This window comes from Sander vitreus, chromosome 24 (assembly GCF_031162955.1).
Source record: "Sander vitreus isolate 19-12246 chromosome 24, sanVit1, whole genome shotgun sequence".
Taxonomy (NCBI): Eukaryota; Metazoa; Chordata; class Actinopteri; order Perciformes; family Percidae; genus Sander; species Sander vitreus.
The window spans coordinates 7788548-7808376 of NC_135878.1; the positions used below are offsets into that span (position 1 = coordinate 7788548).

At 40.6% G+C, this 19829-nt stretch overlaps 2 protein-coding genes across 6 annotated transcripts in view; both read left to right on the forward strand.

Annotated features, from left to right (window-relative positions):
- The window catches only part of mcf2la (mcf.2 cell line derived transforming sequence-like a), a 47512-nt gene extending 40983 nt beyond the window's left edge, over window positions 1-6529 (forward strand). For all 4 annotated transcript variants that reach the window (XM_078243529.1, XM_078243526.1, XM_078243527.1 and 1 more), the window contains 4 exons: window positions 3296-3405; window positions 3523-3635; window positions 4015-4118; window positions 4331-6529. In XM_078243529.1, coding sequence (XP_078099655.1) covers window positions 3296-3405; window positions 3523-3635; window positions 4015-4118; window positions 4331-4410 — 407 coding nt within the window. In that variant the 3' untranslated portion in view covers window positions 4411-6529. The remainder of the gene's footprint in view (window positions 1-3295; window positions 3406-3522; window positions 3636-4014; window positions 4119-4330) is intronic.
- A 1229-nt stretch (window positions 6530-7758) lies between these two features.
- On the forward strand, window positions 7759-19258 carry cab39l (calcium binding protein 39-like). Of its 2 annotated transcripts, none has more exons than XM_078243347.1 (9): window positions 7759-8245; window positions 15940-16066; window positions 16429-16593; window positions 17188-17306; window positions 17411-17579; window positions 17749-17808; window positions 17959-18024; window positions 18158-18301; window positions 18460-19258. In XM_078243347.1, the coding sequence occupies exons 2-9, from the start codon at window positions 15965-15967 to the stop codon at window positions 18637-18639; spliced, it is 1005 nt and encodes a 334-aa protein (XP_078099473.1). In that variant the 5' UTR covers window positions 7759-8245; window positions 15940-15964; the 3' UTR covers window positions 18640-19258. The 2 variants fall into 2 exon arrangements, with proteins under 2 accessions (XP_078099473.1, XP_078099474.1); XM_078243348.1 differs by lacking the exon at window positions 7759-8245 and adding an exon at window positions 10690-10784.
- Window positions 19259-19829: the final 571 nt, after the last annotated feature.

Here is a 19829-nt window from a genome sequence, read left to right on the forward strand (position 1 = left end):
TTTCCATCTGAAACCATTGTTTCCAGATGAACCAGTGACCAGTCCGACCACTGACAGGTCTTCAGTGGCTAAAAAGCGTTTTACTTTGCAGGGCTTCAGCAATCTCAAGAGTCCGAAAGGTAATGTTAGCAGAACGAAGGAGGTTTTTAAAACAGGCATACAATGCTTAGGCCGGTTACACACTGGATGCGTTGCGTGAGCGTGTCAGCTGCGTGGCATGTCCGTTTATATTTCGGCTCCCATGTTAACAAGTTAGAGCTTACACACTGCCTGCGTGACACGCTTGAGCCGCGCCGAAAACGCGTGCCTGCTAGAAATAGAACCGACGCCTATTTTTCACATCGGAAGCGTTTCCAGGCAAAATAGAATAGAAAAAGATGTTTATATGTCGTTTAGACACGAATACATATTAATAAATGACATGTTGATGTTTGAAAGTCTCTAGGTTTTCATATAAATGCAGATATAAATGTAATAAAAAAAAAAAAATCGATTTTCGAATATTGCACCTGTCAATACATGCATACATGACACACAGACATACATGTGTCCAGACAAGGCTAGCAGCAGACACGTTTCTGGTGTGTAAAGACATAGAAAAATCCACGCAGCTGACACGCAACAGAAACCCCACGCTCATGCTGGTGTGTAACCGGCCTTAGACCAGTTTAGTGTGATTAGTCCGCTACAGTGTGTAGCTCTTGCATTCTTTCCTTAACGAAATGAAAAGGTAATTTCATGAGCACTAAAACACACCCTTAAATTAAATAACTAAAGATGGACAGTGTTTTCCTTACAGCCAGTATAATTATCATCAGGTCTACATTAAATCCAGTTCATATATGTGCAGTGTTTTTAATTAATTATCAATTATTGCCCCTAGTCTAACCTGATTCAGAGCCTGATGCAGTATAATTGGCTGTTGTGAGAACTGGTGATTCTAGTTTTTATGTTGCGGACACTCTGCCTCCCGCTGCTAAAAGTCAAACATTACCACTGCTGGAGTTCTGGAGGCTTGAGGTCACATTTAGTTACAATATGTACACGCTTCTCACTGATTTAGATATTTAATGACAGTGTTATATTCTCTTTCTCACTTTTCTCTTCGTCTTCCTCCCTCTCTTCACTTTTTTCTGTCTGTGTGGCCAGGCTCGGCCCTGAGCCCCGAGCACTGCGCCAAACGCCACTTGGTCAAGAGTGACCCCACACCGTTTGGGTTCAAAGGTATATTGTCGTCCCACAATAGGGGCCCGTCTAATTCTAGAGGCCATCATTCATCCTCCCATCCCTCACCACTAAAGTGTACTCCGGTCTGGTGTGTTTTCATTGTGTAGATTTCACCTGCATCTCACATAGAGGGCTGAAACTGGATAAACCAAACATTTACCCAGCAGTAGAAGCTGTTCCTCATACTATCACCCTAAATTTGTCATGACAGTATTGTACATGTGCGGAGAAAGAAATGTGTTTCTGACTATCTGCAGGTCCTGGAAGTCTTCAAATCAGTTATGTAAAGAGCTTAAATAACATTGAGTTTATTATCCATATCCTAAACCCAGTTGTATTATCATCATGATAGATTTTCTTTAGACCAATGAAAGCTCTCCATAAGTCTGTTTTGGCTTTCTGAAACCTGCAGATGCTCTGTGATATTTCTTTTTTTCCTGAACACTGCAGTTGCTATGTGCATGACAACATGTTTTTCACAGGTCATAATCATTATCATCATTGAATTAATGAAGACTCGTACCTTTTAACATTTTGGGAAATATGCGTATTTGAGGCGTTGTATTGGAGTCCTTGCTGAGAGTTAGCTTAGCATAAAGACTGGAAACGGGGGGACACTGCTAGCATTGCTTTGTCCAAATACATAGATACATAGACGGATTTTGTTTCCTTTGGACAGAGCCAGGCTAGCTGTTTCCCCTGTTTCCAGTCTTTATGCTAAGCTAAGCTAACCGGCTGCTGGCTCCAGCTACATATTCTCCATACAGACATGGAGAGTGGTGTATCGATCTTTTCATTTAACTATCAGCAAGAATGTGAATTGAAAAGTGTATTTCCCAAAATACTTTGTAAAAGATGTTCATTTTCCTTGGGGAACATTTAACAAATGTCGATGAATGAATGATTTACTAACTGAGAAATTGATTACTTTACTAACCATGAGGAAGACTCTTGCGTGTGTCCCATGTCAATGATTTGGAGCGTGATTACACCTGTAGTTAGTCTTCCTGGTCCATTTTACTGACTGACCAGCTAACGCAGCTCTCTGACTACAGGACTAGCTGTCTGACTGACTTGCTGGCTGTTTCTCCCCGTCTAGAGCCGGTTTCCCATGCCACTCTGAGCAGAGTCAAATGGATGAGTACCTCTAGTCTGTTACAGAGCAAGCGGCGAGGTACAGTGCCGCTCTGAGGATGAGGCACTGTGGGTGTTTGCTGTGGTTTGTTGTGGTGATGATTGATTTTATCAGAGGTAGTGTAGCAAAATAGCCCCTCTTTCATTTAGCCTTGTATCATGTCTTATTGGCATGAGATGAGTTTTAAATGACCTGAAAGCTATTTCTACTCTTTTGCTTGTGAGTATTAGATTTTAAGTCTCAATCAAGGCTTAATGACCTTTTCAAGGTACCCACTCTACCTCAAATCAGTCATTCTCTCTGCTTCTACTATTGGGTGTTATGGGTTAGTGGTTGTGTGGCGTGGACAATAATGAGATTTAGAACTTATTTTTCAGTCAGAGCAGCCTTAAAATGAATCCAGGTGATTCAAATCTCGCACGCTCTTTGACGATGAATCCTTGATTCACTGTCTGTGTGTGTGTGTGTGTGTGTGTGTGTGTGTGTGTGAGAGACATGTTTTGACATAACAGATCATGTGGTTTTGTGCTACTCATGGGAGGTTTATGTGTAACTGGGACCTTCTTTCCAAGTGGCATTCAGTTTGCTCCTGGCCAAATTCTCACCGACTAACATGTCACTTCTTTGTGTGCCGTTTCTGTCCTTTTTATATCGACCAAAAACATCTATCTCACTTATATTACAACCATGATTACCCCTTGCTATCCACTTTGAGAAGCACACTCACTATGTCTGCATCATTCTACATGTTTTGAGTCCTCTAATTAGTGACCCAGGTAGCATTTTAATGCCACGTAGAGTGGGAGTGTGACTGATACTGATTCTTCAACTCACTTCTCATTATTCCACTTCTCTCATTTGCCTCTGAATCGCCTCACCTGTGTTCCCTTCTGTCCTCTCCGCACCACCACTACCACCACCACCCACCTACAGGCTGGAACAAGGCGTCTCTCTCGGTGGATGCCTCAGAAGAGAACGATGGGTACTCTAGCAGCGAGGACCCCATAAACTCTGACGCAGAAGACGAGGGAGGAAGGAAGCTGGTGAGACTTTCACTTACAGCATATGGTTTTTCCATCACCGTCTCTTTTTTTCTATACTTTGCTGTTTGACGTTTGCCAGCTCTGACTGTCCGTCTTTGCTGACCTTTGACCCATTAGGCTCCTGGAAAGTATACGGTGGTAGCGGACTGCGAGAAGGCGGGACCTCAGGAGCTGTCTGTCAAGAGTGGAGACATGGTCCAGCTTATCAGAGAAGGAGAGGAGGGACAGTGGTAAACATCTTCCTTTCTCCAGTCGGAAGAATCCAAATTTGATTTTATGCACACCTGAAAAAATTATTATTGGTCTACATTAGCTGGTGGTTTTAAGCCCAAAGAATATAAACAAGATTGAATATAAACAAGACTGTATAAAACCAGGAATTATGAAAGCAACCAGACCTATATCTCAGTCATTGAAAAAACCCTTGATTTCTATGTGAGGGCCACAGTATGATTCCTGCTTTCACCGAGCAAAATGCATCTTTAAAGTTTGGACAAAGAAAATCCCCAAATCTGCTAATAATGATGTGCAATAATGCCAACGAAGGAAGCTATATGAATAGATATTTACATGGTTGGGTAAAGTCACTGTTTGTTTAATGCTCTGTAGGTTTGTGAAGAACCTTCGCAGCAGTAAGGAGGGCTGGGTGGCAGCAGCCAACCTCCTCAGCCTCATCTCAGAGTCCAAGTCATCCCAGTCGCTCAGCAGCTCAGGTATTTTTTTCCATATACGCTATATATTGGGTCTATTGACACCTGTTCTTCAATACTTTTCAGCGGTAATGTGTTCTTTCTGTTGAATTACTGCCCACACCTCAGAATTGTTGCTGATTGGTGAGGGCAGAATATTTGTTTGACTATATATAAACACAGATGCTGCCTTTTTGGAACCAATAAAGCCACCAACATTGTTGTTTGTCCTGCAGATGGCAGCGTCTCTGGGAACCTCAGCACTTCTTCCAGCTGCAGCGAGACCTACACCAGCTTCTCTGACATCAAACCCTGACCTGCGATCACTGCCCTGGCAGCTCCATCCCTCAAACTAAAACAATTTCCATGTGGAATTAAAAAAAAAACAACCTAAAGCCGACCCTGACAGGAGGACGTGGTCAAAGCGTTTCATCTCGCAGACCATCCACGTCAGTTTGTCGGATCCAACCAAAAATCAGAAGGAATCATTGGATGTGCGAACGTTAACCAGTGTTTCAGCTGACGGTCGACTACAAACACCTTTTCTGAGTTTTTACAGCCACCTGTCAGTCTAATTGCAACATAGATGTTACAGTAATGTGATGTTTCACCTCCTGGCAGGCCTTCTTTAAAGATCACAATCTTTGTCAACTACAGATAAAAGCTACAGTAAATGTCTTCAGTCTAATATTTAATCCTTCTGATTATGTAGCAAAGTGTAGAAATTAAAATCTGCACTAAATGTGAGCTCTCAGCAGCTCACAAAGCTGAACCACTTCAAGTCAACAACATCCCAGCATAGCGGCAGATTCTTGTGTGAAACAGGTACAGATACTATCAGACTGGTATTACGCATGATGCTTTAGTGTCAGACATTAATCGTACACTGTGAAAACTGGCAGCTGGCCGCAACCAGAACAAATGCTTTCGGTGCATCTTGGAGCATCTCTGAGCAGGTCAGATTTTCAGGGCGTGTTACTGAAAGTCTTTTGTACGGGGAAAACATACTAGGTAAAGTGTGTTAAACCCCTGTAGTGTCTGGCAGTCCACTGGTGTCAAATTAGTTGCTTTATAATTTTTCCACATTTGAGAATGCTGTATTGCTCCCATGTTGTTGATAGGAGCTTCCTGGTTTCATGGTATTAACTTGTATAAGAAACACCGAGTCAAATGTATCACTAGGTGAATGTCACCAACAGCACTACCTGGTGGTCAGATGACATGCACTTCTCCAGCTCACTTACAGAAAAATCGGCAGCTTGGAACAACTTTTGAACCTCCATTTTTTTTTTTTTCCCAAGAGTGATTGTCTAACCCGCCTCTGAACTGCTCTGGATTTAACTCCTCAGGAAGCCCAACAAGTTGCATAGGAAGGCAGGTGTGACTGCATACCTGCTTGTGTCGACTACATGTCTTTGTGTGTGTGTGTGTGTGTGTGTGTGTGTGTGTGTGTGCGCACTATTGCACGTGTGTGCTTCAGAACAAATCCAACTAGCGTATGTCACCCCAGAGAGGCTGTTTAGCCACAGACAGCAGCTGCGTCAGAGTAAGACACAAGGTCCCATTTAGGGAAATGTTAGGGAAATTACTCATTCCTTTTGCCTGCTGGATTAATTTCTAATCAGGTAAAGTTACTGTAATTGATAACCCTCCAACCCTGGTCAGACAAACAGAAACAGACACTAATAAATCTCAATACTCTGCACATACATGTTGTGTCATGGCCACTGCGCTCACATATCTTTGGTTTGCACTGCAGCAACAAAAGCAGGTTTTGTGCCCTCCCTCTGCTCCCAGCCAGTAGCCACTTCTCTATAAGCAGGATGAACCAGGAGGGCCCAGACCTTTCTCAACATGTTTGCACCACCCCGCCCGACAGCAATATTTATTTACTTACCAAGATGTAGCAGAGTATTCGAATAATAAAGTGCAAAAAGGATAATGACAAAAGTCTGACTTTTGGTGTGAATTACACAGCAGGGGTGGTGAGTAAGCTAAGTTGGCCCTAGTTGAAACTAGATGGAAAACGAGGATGTTGATACAAGTTGATAGCACATCTCTGACAGCCAGCTGCTGTGGCTGTGACACACACACACACACACACACGGAACCTGTGCTATTCTGAACACTGAATGACACCTTTTTCTTACCTTGCTTTTCAAAGGTTTTTTATACCCCAAGATTTCTACTCTATCCTCAAGGCACACTGTAAAACAATCGTTTCCTTTTCCCATCTTTAATGTTGAATGTGTGACTCTGTTGTTAAAACAGAGAGTGCAGCATGCCGTTACTCACACCAGCCCCACCCGTTTATTACATAAAATGGGTTATTTGTCCACCACTGTTTAACACCACTGTGGTTTTGTTAAATTTTGCCACAACTATGATTAGTGCTTGTGGTTTTCTTGAACCCCTTTTTGCTGAGAACCACTTTTATACTCGCAACAATAAATCGCAACACGTGTGTCCTCCCTATGAAAGGAAAGAGCCTCCAGAAAAAGGAAGCTTACAGGCCTTTCTGTGTCAAACTGTGAGCTAAACCAGAGAGTAAACTGTGGCTGGCATTATGTGTCTATCCGTGGAAGTTCTGTAAGACTGAAAAATGTATGTCGCACTTGTACAGATGTGTCCTCTATACTTCACATTGTTTTCCTCGAGAGCATGGACATTGTGAAGAGGATCATGGTTTTTGTGAGTCTCCTTGTCTCGCTGTATGTCACCTTTCTTTGTGGCATGTTCTTCGTAAACCTCTCGTATCAAAGCCCTGAACAAGGCAAGTATTTTTTACTAGGCACTTGTATTTTGTGAGAGTTTATTTTCTGCCCTTCTAAAAGCTGACATGGGCACTAAACTTGTCGGTGTTCTCTCATGATCACAAAATAAAGCTTATTGAATAATTTGTACTTTTTGACTTGGAGGCTGGAGAGATGAGAAGGGTTATATTTTTTTCTTTTTATGCAGCACATTGCAGCAACCACTGTTTATTTTCCTATTGTATCTAATGAGTATAGTGTTGATATAAAGATATTATAATGAGACATCAGTGTACATTTGTAAATATGTAATTCTGAATTGTATGTAAAATGAAAAGCAGCTTTAATAAAGTCTGAGATGGTTTCCTCTATCGGATTGTGGCTTGTTTATATTATTTAGATGTTATTCATTTGTAACTGGCAGTTAGACAAGTCTAAGCCATGTGTGTAGGCTTTTGGAATCACCATTATCCAGCACTTTTTTTTTTTATTTAATGAAAAATATGTTAGTTTATACTTTTTTTTTACTAGTTTAATATTTAACGTAAAATAACATGGATACATTGCTAATGTTATGAATTATGTATTCTGATCCGGAAGTGTAATTTCAACCACGTGGTATCTAATCTCCAATGGTCTTTTCCCAGTTTAGACTGTCATGATTTGGCCTGGGGTACGTTCCCATATGTACACCATCCGACCTTTACTCGTTTATCTCCTTTATTTATTCCTCTCAGTGGTAGAGAAAAGACAATTATGTGGCCCAAGATATATTAAATTTAAACATAGTGAATAAAATTGTACTTTTGTCGATTTAAATGCAATATATGATAGGAATATTTGAGGCAAGGTGGGTAGAATGACTTGATGTGAGAGGATGTGAACGAGACCCAGCCGCTTCTGGAAAGATACAGATGTATCAAGTTGGCACACGGGAGCCAGACAACTACCGAAAGTGACGCAGTTTGCTCTATAAAGCAAATTCGTCTGTGCGACAATGTAAGAGGGACACTTTTGGTTTAGTTCGTAAATACAGGCAGTATTTTGATTATAAGTAGTTTTCCGTTTTAATTTCAACCTTGCTCCCCAATATTCTTCCATTAATTTGAACGGACGAGTGTCCGCGCAGTTTTTATTACGAAGGTTCATACCGGAAGTCATTAGGTTTGTTCATGCTGGCTTGACAGAAGACTGGAAAGCGACCAGATGGAATTCTGCACTGGCTTCTTAACAGATTCCACACATTTTAAATTGTATCGCACACATTTTTAGCTGACTTTCCTTCTAACAACCAGCCCTGGCGTGACAACAAAAGCCTATCTGGGAGGCTCGGCTGCGCTGTGAACCGGGACAGAAGCGGTCAAGACATTTGGATACCCTGCCAAACATCTTCCCACTGTAGGTATCATTATCTAGCTCATACTGTCGAAGAGAAATAGCTTCCAGTTATCATAATGGAGAGATATTATTGCCCTTGACAGTCTTTCTGTTAACTTCAGTCTGGGTTGAAATGTGTGTTATGTTGAAAAGTGAGACCTGTCTAATGTCATTTGTAGCAGTTGTTTCTGAAATGATGCAGACAACTGTGATTATCTTTGAGAATCTGTCAAACAAAAAGGGAGTTTAGCCGGGGGCGAGAGGGGTGTAGCCTTGTTAAATCACATTGTCTGGGACTGTTAATGCGGCCTTATTGTTATTTAGTGCCTACTGCATTATGCGCTCTTATTCCTCTAAACACTGTCGGTGACGGGATATTACATTTTTTTAGTAGCACAAATACAGTGTTTTTTGTGTTTGTTTTTTTCCTCCTTGCTATGTTGCTTTAGACGACCAGCGTCACGCTAGCAAGAATGAAAACAATGCAATTTCCGGTCACATATTTCATAATAAAACCTCTCTAACAATGATCTAAGTGCTGAAACTATTATTTTATTAATAAATTGATTGATCTCCAGAAAGTTAATCGCCGACAAATTTCATTATCGATTAATCGTTCAAGATAATTATCAAGTAAATATGAGCGTCTTTCATGATTTAGACTACCTACATTTTGTAGATCGTAGGCTATAATTGATTAATTGAAGAAATAATTGACAAGATTGATCAATATTGATTATAACAAATTGTTGCAACCCAGTTGTCATTGCTGATTTGCTGTATGGTAGTAACAATGGTATTAGCAGAACTTAGTTTTTTCTTCTTTCCCTCCCCATTAATCATCTCATAACCCATAGATTTATCTCGTTTGGGAACCATTGGACTAAATGTAAACTACCACAGTTTTTGTCTCTCTGGCTTTATTTTTGCTTAATCAGATTTAGCTCTTTAGCCCACTAAAGATGGCTGCAGCCATCGTTTATGGACAACAGCCTAAGCAAAGCAGATTTGCAGAATAACAGCCATAGTCTGACTCCATTTGTAACGCAGTTACTCCAGTTAATTATTTCTAATGCCATTTACCTATGCTAGGATTAGACTCTGTTTGCTGATTGATGTGACTGAGTTTTTGCTCTCTTTTTTTTAATCCTTATAGTGGACATGCAGTAATATCAACTTTTAGAGTGATACTCTATAATGAATATTATGTAGATTGATTTTACATTCATTGTATATCTGAGACTGATTGAACAAGTCTGTTAGCTCAGTTGTATCATTATTTCAGTGGACAGTTTCACAGTTTATTTGAGAAAACAAAATTAATTCTGGAGTGATCTGAACATTCATACATCTTGTATGTAGAGCTGAAGTGAGTTGCCCATTTATCCATTAGTTTTGATAGATTTTGAAATGTTTGTCAGTCAGTGCTTAATGATGATGTTCTAAATCTGCTCTGCTTTTATTTTTAAAGCACACCTACCTAACTGCCTAAAACGTTGGCTTACTCTATTGAGACTGACAGACTAGAATCAGATACAGTAGGCTTTTAATACCCTAGTAGGATAGGCCTGTCTGTCACTGGTTTAGAATGAATCCTTATTGACTCAGCAACGTAACCTCTTCAGATAAAGCTTCTGTATATGGTAGCAAGCAGACAGTGTGCTTGTACAGAACTGCAGGTGGGCATGCAGCAGGTGATGGCTACTTTGACATAATAACAATAGCACAGAGTCTTAACTCAGTCTTTATTGTTATGCAGTATGCTCAGTGAAGTGCATGAAATACAGGCAGGCATCAGGCAAGGACATTTGTGGCAGTCACAAAATCCTTTTGTTTCCCATTCAAAGTAAAAAAAAATGCTTTTTCATTCACATCATTATCAATCTCTCTGAGTTTGTCCTTTTCAGGGAGCATTCCTCCCAGGTTGCCTTGGAGAGGACAGTCTTCTGGTGAACGTCTGCAAAGACAACGCCTCTTTGTAGTTTGACAAGTGGCTGTGATGTAGTTCAAAGTTCAAACACTTGGAACTTTATTTCTCTCTCTGGGAGCTGTAGCAGAGAAAGAGCAACTTTTTGTAAGACTTAAAGAGCCCTGAATAGTTTTGAATTTGATTACCTACATTCAAGGTGGCGAAGTACAATCTGTCTTGACTTTGATTTAAGAAGTGCTCGAAATGTTGCAGCTGTTTTTCTTTGCAAGATATTTACCCTTTTTAATTGAACTTTTATTCAATTAACAAAAGTCTCATATAGTTTCATATAAGCTGAGTGAGTGTTTGAGGGTTAACTATTCTCCTTGCTCCTCCTTGAATACCCAAATTACAGTTGAATCATGTTTGACAGGAAATGCTTGTCAAATTAAAAGCCTCCACCTTTGCTCTTCTTTGAAAGGTGATACATTCCTCACGTTGTTCAAGACTTCATGAAATACATTCGCAAGCATTCCTGATTGTTTAAACGCTGTAAAGGATAGACACAAACAAGAGCTATACAAAGTAATTGTGCATTTTACTTTTCCATTTTTCTTTTAATCTGGAATCAGAATATTCTAACTTTTGCAAGTAAGTCTGTAGATTGTAAAATCAGTTCTTGTTGTTGTTGTTGTTGTTGTTGTCAAGCTAGCATGAACAATATAAAACCTGTTTTAACGCGAGCCATGAAATGTCCCAAGTTGTATTCACTAGCAGTGCTGGCAGACTGACATGTAGGTGTGACAGATAACTATCTTGCTACACTGGACTTACTTTGATTAGTCGTCAAAGCCACGACTACCAGTGTAAGTACTTGTTACAGTAGATGTTAACTGAAATCTGACACTGCAGAAGGCAGCTGTGCTATTTTATGATTGATAGGAGAGTGATGTTTATTATGTGTCACGAGACAGATTGTAATTGTGATATACTGGGGGGTATGGTGTATTTTTGTATTTGCGTGAAACAATTAGTTGATTAATCTGTCAGTCAAGCAACAGAAAAATAATTGTCAACTATTTCAATAGTCGTTTGAGTTATTTTTTTTACGTACAAATATCAGTCATTAAGTGGTTCAAGGCTCTTAGTTGTGGGGAATTGCTGCTTTTCTTTGTCTTATGGGACAGTTAACTGAGTATTTTTGAGTTTGGCACAGTTGGTCAGAAAAAAAAACAAGCAATTGAAGACGTCACTTTTGGCTTTAGGTCATTGTGATGGACAATATTCTTACATTTTATAAACAAAAATAATAGAAATCTTATTTACTGCTTGAAATGTTGATGATAATTGCTTGTACCTAAATACGTATAAAAGTGAAATAATTCTTTATAATCAGATTGATATTTTAGCTGTATAGCTTTATTCTGCATATCCGTATTTAAGACTCATTTGGTCTCATAATTATAGCTGAAAAATTAATATTTGGGGCAATGTGGAGCCTTTCTCTTTTTGATTATACTTAAACAGAGCAGCTAGCTGTGTGAGTTCAAGCCCAGTGGGCACCAGATTAACTCCATTACATAACATTAAGCAGGCTACAAGTGAAAACGAAGGCTTTACAGTCACCCAGAGCTTAAAGTTTTCCAGGATTCCAAGACGTGTTATATTAGATCATTAAATGGACCCTTTTAAGTATTCTTTTAATAAACAGAAACATTTAGTTACAGCTGCAGCAACAAGGCCGGATGACAGAGTGGAAATATTAGACTTTTGACACAGTAGTTTACATCATAATTGGATTAGAAAGCAGGGCAGTTCCACCCTTTTGATAACTACTTCGTCATTGCGTGCTTATCCTTTGACAAATATTGACTGGGCTGAAATTGTGTAGGCATGATGTAATATGATAATAAAGTGAAACAGAGGAATTATTGCAAATGAATGCATCATATTTAAAGGTCCCATATTGTGCTCATTTGCAGGTTCATGCTTGTATTTTGGGGTTGCACTTGAACATGTTTAGATGCTTTAATGTTCAAAAAACACATTGTTTTTCTCATACTGTCTGTCTGAATATACCTGCATTCACCCTCTGTCTGAAACGCTCCGTTTTAGCGCCTGTCTCGTTAAGTCCCCCTATGTTCTCAGTATTAATATAGCACACAAACCTGCTTTATAATGAAAAAAGACACTTTTCGCAATATGGGATCTTTAAGAGACTAAAGGGAATTTAGGTCTTTTCTGTTTTAAGATGCGTCTCCTTGAGTTCAAGTTGACCTTCTGATGGTGACTAAAGTATTTTGTGCACATAGCAGCCTGTGGACAAAGTATTTGTTTCCTTGATGTTATGAGGCATCTTATTCCATGTGATTTCACTTGTTCAATGTGAATCAGCAGTCTACCCTCCGACCGATGCCACTGTCTCTGTGTTGGGGGAAAAAGCTCATTAAAACCTTTAAATCAATTCTTTCCGCCCAAACCAAAAGGTTGAACACTGCGAGTTAGTGTTGAGGGAAATGAATACACTCAGTTGAGTTTTTGTCTTTGTCAGGTGAAAACCTTGTGATTCCACTTGGAGCTGTTTTCTTGCTTTTGCTGGCATCGAAGAACCCTTTTTCTGGCCCCTTTTTATGAAATCTCAAGTTGATATTAATAGAGCAGCATGTTGGGTCTTATGTCATATAATGCGATTTTTCTAATGGAGCAAAATTGATGTGATAAATCAATTGTACAGCTTTGAGTTTACCACTGTGTGTTAGTATTGTTAGGGGAAATCAGAGGGTCCCTGCTCTCCACTGCTCAGGCAGTACAGTAGAAGTGGATGACATGAGGTTGAAAGAAAGAAAGAGAGCGGATGGGAGGAGAAATGAAGGTGGGAGTTAGAGTTAAGAGGGAAGGTTATGCCCTTTTACATTTCCAGATGAGGATTAGCAGTCACAAGTTCTCTGCCTGTTCCTGACCTGGCCTGGATTGGAGCTCACACTCAGTCATGGACTTGACCACATTTTCTCCCTTTGGACAGTGGGAGGGCATTTCCCTAAAGGCGCTGACACACCAACCCAAATTATCGGCCGTCGGACAGTCTGGCGAGGTCGGTGACCCGAGTCTGTTTGGTGTGTTCCGTGCTGTCGTCGGTCGGAAGAGCCGTCGGCGTTCATTTGGGCCGATTTGACTTGTTGAATCGGCCAGTGGGCAGTAGGACTCAATGACCAATTACCGGAAATGACGAGCGGGGTGAGCGTGATGAACACCTCTCAAAATCTGACGAAAACCTTTTAAACTGACCTTTGTCGATCTGAAATGAAGACAGATTCAGCAACTGCATGGCCTATTTCTCGCTTAAAATGTTTTCAGAAATACGTTTCGGTGAACTATCTTCGAGATCGTATTCCAAACATAGACTGTATATAGAATGGACCAACAGATCCCGTTGCTCTGGACGGAGACCAGTGAAGGATATTAGAAGCACTTTTCCGGTGAGAGCCGAGCGTTACTGCACAGCCTCCAACTGAGAGAGACGACGTAGATGTGACGTGAGCAACCTTTCTGAAAGTTGTAAGTCTTCTGGTAGCTGTGCCAAGAGAAATCTCAATCATTCCCAATATTCCAGAGACGGAGAGCGTAGGTATATGTAAGGAGATAACATAGGCACAGGCTAATTATTGCTAACTAAAATGCTAGTTAACATTAGTAATTCAACTTAAACAGCTAATGTAAGTCGAAACTGCCTGCAAGCTTCTCCTGACTATACAGTATTATTATATACTATACTATGCGGCAGTAAGTCCCGTGGTTATGACACAATCGTTAGCCTATTTTTACAAAAACGTCTGCTACGGAGCCATAACGTGAGGTAGAAGGTAATGGAGCCTTTTATACATTGTCGTGTTTCTTTAGAAATAAACAATGGACAAATAAAGTCTTTAAATGCTTCAGATGTGAAGTTATTTGCTGTCAAAGTGACGTCAATGGGATGCTAACGGGGGGTGAGTGCTTGTTAGCATCAAAATGGCGCCATAGGAGGTACGTGCAGTGAGGAGAAGCTTACCGACTTGATTCCAAACGAGCCGCCGTTATGGTCGGTTTTGAAATTCGGGAGAAGCCAGACCCACGTGACGTGTTCGTCCAGTCAGCTGCCGGTTTTCATTTTTTGGGGCGACAATACAGATAAGCGCTGCCTGCTGTTATGGAGAAGTATTACTTCTCGCGCACGCGCAGAACGTATGCTCAAGTTGCCGTCGCTTTGGTGTGTTCCGGTGTACTTTTTTGACCAACTCAGAGAGACTGATCAGTCCGACTGCCTTTTCTGCCGACGGTTGGCTGTCGGGTTGGTGTGCCAGAGGCTTTAATGTATGTCTTGCATGACTGAATGCAACATGTAATGGCACTGACATTGACAGGGCTGATGTCCATCAATGCTAAAAGTCCTGATTGAGACTTGGTATGTCAGTAACATCAAAATACTGTAGTAACCTACATCTACTGACACCTTCTTAACTGTTGATACCAACAGTCCATGACATTCTGACAGTACCGGGGCAAAATACAACCTGAGTCCTACTCGGATGTTATGAAATAAAGCAAAACCAAATTATATGGACAGTAACTTGAAGCACCTACATTCATACAGTATACAGTGTATATATATATATATATATATATATATATATATAATATCGACAAGTCCACGTTTTTAACACCCATTTTGTCACATCTCTATAATTACCCTTGAAAAGTCTGGATACCATGCACAAAATCTTGACAGGGTTGTGGCAGTATTTCGTCCTGACTCATTACCTCTAAAAACCTAAAAGGAAGAACTATAGATGTTAGAGATGGAATGAAGCAAATGCAGGGCCTATTTTTGTCTCAAAATTATTTAAAAACTGAAATTGGGGCAACGTTTAGGGGGAAATTGGAGGTTTGGAGTTTTGGATTGTTTCTGGTCTAGTTGACATTACAGTGTATATCTGAAGAGTCTGGTGTCAAAAGGGGGCCACAGTTGTCACTCATGTAGGCTAGAGATGGCGATGGAATGTGTCTCTAAGGTGCTAGAGGAATCCTAACACACACACACACGGTTATTTCTCTCCCAGCCGCCTTTTGTTGAGTTAACTGGATGAAGAAAGAGAACAACTTTAAAGTTAAAAAATACATCCATTCCAGGAGTCCTCCAAAAATGCAGGAACATCTAATAAAAGTATTTCCTTTAGGACAGTAGTGTTCTTTGGAGGGCTGCTTCCTGAAACAGAAAATAATGTTGGTGTATCATGTTCTAAATGCTGAGTCCTTCCTGTGTCAAACATTGTGACAGATTACCACTCCTGATGCTCATTTAGATATTGGTGTGGATATATATCAGCTAAATGCAGCACAGACATTACAAAAACAGTGGTTTTATTTGTATTTAATAACAGAGACACCCAGCACCAGAGAGCACTAACAAGTTCAGTACATGGTATCTTCATCACAAATGTATGGCATCCGGATAAAAGAAAGTTGGGCATATATATTTATATATACTCAGTATTGCTAGGGCTCTCATCCATTATTATGTATCCTAGAAAAGCTGGCGAGCTCCTAAATGTCACAGAAATGTTATGAAGCAGATGTGCACTTGATCATGCATGGCCAAGTTTGTCTGAATTAGGAGCAAAGTCTGTCATGAACTGACTCCAGAACTGACTCCACACTTTTGTGGTTGCATCCAGCTCGTCATTGAATGCTCCTTTTTGCGTCGTGTGTGTGTGTGTGTGTGTGTGTGTGTGTGTGTGTGTGTGTGTGTGTGTGTGTGTGTGTTTTCCAGGTCCCAAGACGAGTGTGTGTCCATCATGCCGCTGTTTGGTAAATCCCACAAGAGTCCAGCGGATATCGTCAGGACCCTGAAGGAAAACCTGGCCATCCTGGTCAAACAGGATAAGAAGACAGACAAGGTAGAGAGTGTGTGTGTGTGTGTGTGTGTGTGTGTGTGTGTGTGTGTGTGTGTCCAGAGGCCCGAAGGTGACAGCCCTATGTGATGTAGGACCATGGAACAGCCTGGCCCTGTCATCTCCTGACACTTCACTGTCAAGACAGTTTATACACACACACACACACACAAATCATTAACCACAAAAGCTCATTTCAGGCTCATGTCGGTTTTAGATTTTGCCCTTATCCTCGTCTAACTCTAAATCTGTAATGTTTGTTTGAATTCCATATTTGCTTTTGTGTTTCTCCATATTGTCAGAGGCACCTATTAACCTCCTCCTCTCCTTTCCCATCTGCTTCAACTCTCTCCCTCTCTGTTCTCCAGGCGTCTGAGGAGGTGTCGAAATGTTTGGTGTCCATGAAGGAGATTTTGTACGGTAGCAACGATAAGGAGCCTCACACCGAGACGGTGGCCCAGCTGGCCCAGGAGCTGTACAACAGTGGCCTGCTGATATCTCTGGTAGAAAACCTGCAGGTCATAGACTTTGAGGTAAGGAGAGAAGGGTATAGTCATGATATTAGTCCACAAGTTCTCAGTTGTCTCTTAGACTGCAACATAAAGCAGTGTGCCATCCTTTATGATTAAAGGGTTTTTGGCTTTGTTATTTTTTTCAACCTGGACCCTATTTTCCCATTTGGTTCGTATTTTCACTGTTCCAACAATCACCACTTTGGTTTGGTTGAAACAAACCCTTAATTCTCCCATTTACATGTGAAGATATGCTGGCTCTATACACGTTAAAAGTATTGTTTATTTAAGTGGAGTCTGGTGAGTCAGCACTTTTAGTGGACAGAAAGTGACGGTGCGCATTTGCCATATAGGATTACATTGCAGCCCAGTTGGCGGCTGCTGGTGTCAGCGTTTTTTGCTCAATACTGGAGCAATTTCAAAGATTATTGTCTACATTTAGTCACTTAGACATGGAAATGCATGTAAAATAGGGTCCAGGTTGAAAAATACCGAAATTACAGCAATGATTGACTGTGGTTGACAACAGGATGAAGAACAGGAGGAAAAAGTACTTAAAGTGTGTGTGTGTGTGTGTGTGTGTGTGTGTGTGTGTGTGTGTGTGTGTGTGTCCAGGGTAAGAAGGATGTGTGTCAGATCTTCAACAACATCCTTAGGAGGCAGATCGGGACGAGGAGCCCCACCGTCGAATATTTCGGTTCCCACCAAGAGGTCCTCTTTATACTGCTGAAAGGGTGGGACACACACACACACACACACACACACACACACAGTACATACTGTACACAGTCGAGTGGCTTCCAAAGAGGTGACACAAATACTCTCTCTGTGTTGAAAGGTACGAGACACCCCAGGTAGCGTTGAATTGTGGGATCATGCTGAGGGAATGCATCCGCCACGAGCCGCTCGCCAAAATAGTTCTTCATTCGGATCATTTCCAAAGCTTCTTCAAGTACGTGGAGATGTCCACCTTCGACATCGCCTCTGACGCCTTCGCCACCTTCAAGGTACATCAGGTCTTCCTGTCCTAGCCTGTACAATAAGGCTGTTACCAGAAACTATATAAAATATGTTTTTTTACTGCATCTGCTCTGTAGGACAACAACACAAATGCGTTGTCATTTAGCTCCATTATCTGATCAACTTGATTTATTATTGATGTGTCTTTATTCCCAGGATCTCCTGACAAGGCACAAAGTGCTTGTGGCTGAATACCTCGAACAGAACTACGACGCTGTGAGTGATTTAGTAGGATTAGTCTGGAAAACACATGAATGTAATATCTACCACACATGTTAAAACGGGTTTGCCCTGTTGAAACAGCGTTGCATCACCCCCCACACTGTTAATAATGTATAATAAGATGTGTTTCTTATGTAATGGCAGGTGTTTGCAGACTACGAGAAGCTGCTGCACTCTGAGAACTACGTCACCAAGAGGCAGTCTCTAAAGGTTCGACTCTGACTCGTGTATTCATTTGTAGAGCAATATATACAATATATATCATTGGAGCAATTCAATTCTTAAGAAACAATAACCTCTCTAATAGATCATTTCTACGTTACATTGTTTTTCTCTCCTCCAGCTCCTGGGCGAGCTGTTATTGGACAGACATAACTTCACGGTGATGACACGCTACATCAGCAAGCCTGAGAATCTCAAGCTGATGATGAATCTGCTACGAGACAAGAGTCCCAACATCCAGTTTGAGGCCTTCCATGTCTTCAAGGTAAAAACGCCACGCTCATGCATGTAAACACAGCAAATATTGATCCATTCCATTAGAAATAAGTCTATCGAACTCCAAACACAGTGTGTGTACAGAAGGTAAATTCTCTGTTAGCATGCGTTATATGTAAAAATGTTCTCTGCTGCACCTGTCCTCAGGTTTTTGTAGCGAACCCCAACAAGACGCAGCCCATCATCGACATCCTGCTCAAGAACCAGACCAAACTAATCGAGTTCTTGAGCAACTTCCAGAAGGATCGCACAGATGACGAGCAGTTCAACGACGAGAAGACGTACCTAATCAAACAGATCAGAGATCTGAAGAAAACGCCGTCCTAGAGAAGCATCCCTCCTCTGCCCTTTACCCCAACTTTTTATCAATAGGAAGACATACAGTAGAACAAAAACCCACATTAACAATAACGGTTATTCTATTTAAATCTTCAAGACGTTATTTGTCTTTTTTTCTCTTTGTTGGTTCATTTGAACCTTGTGCAAAGTTTCTCTTGTCATTTTTTTCTCATGACACCTTGTTTTTCTTTCATCTGTAGCATGTAGTGCCACAACTCATGGTGTTGGAGGCAGCAGATTTGCTGTTGGGAGAACCAGCAAACGGTTCAAAAGCTTCGGACAAAACAGACGTGACCATTTTTTTTTAATGCTATTACAGTCAGCTACTGTTAGTCTCAGCACTCAAGTTGATTTTTTTTTATCTAAATGAAGTAGCTGCAAAACAAAACTTATAGAATATTTTAATTCTTTAAAATGAAGGGCCTTCTTAATTGAACATTGAGCTGCTATCGGTACGGTAAGCTTCAAACATTTTGATCAGTGGTTCTCTTTGCCGGTGGCTGATAGCACTTTCTGTATGATAATATGATTTTTTTGTGTGTTATACTTAAGCTGATCACTGGTTTTCACAATTGCTTGAGGGTCATTATATATTTTTATATATATATATATATATATATATATATATATATATATATATATATATAGGTTCATTTCTTGTCATGTACAGTTTAGGGTTTGTACACCTGAAGTGAGTGCCATTGTGAGTGAAAACATTGAACATTAACAGGAGTGTGTGGAGGAGAGCAGCTGTAAAGATGGCTGTTTGGGTTTCACTCCTTTTTCTTTCTGTGTTGTATGTAACACGAGTTTTGCTCTGATTTGGATCTGATGTTAGAAACAGGTGAGAAGATTCAGAGGTGCCTTTATGGTTTAGTGTGTTGTCCCTTGTTTTTTTGTATTTTCAGTATCTTTCCAGGGGGAGCTTAATTATTATGTTAATGAGAATATGCTCTGGATAGAACATATTTGTTGGGATTAAGCAGTGAACCTCTTAATTCACTCTATTTAAGTTACAATGTCAAAGAAACATTTTCAACTTTTTTTGCAGCTGATTGGCTGTCGTGTACGGACTAGGGTCCCAGCTTCACTTTGAGTTTCAATGTGCAAATTACAAACTGCGTCGGCTACAAACTCATCGGGAGACTTGTCGCAGAGGCCAAAGCTGTAACTGTGAA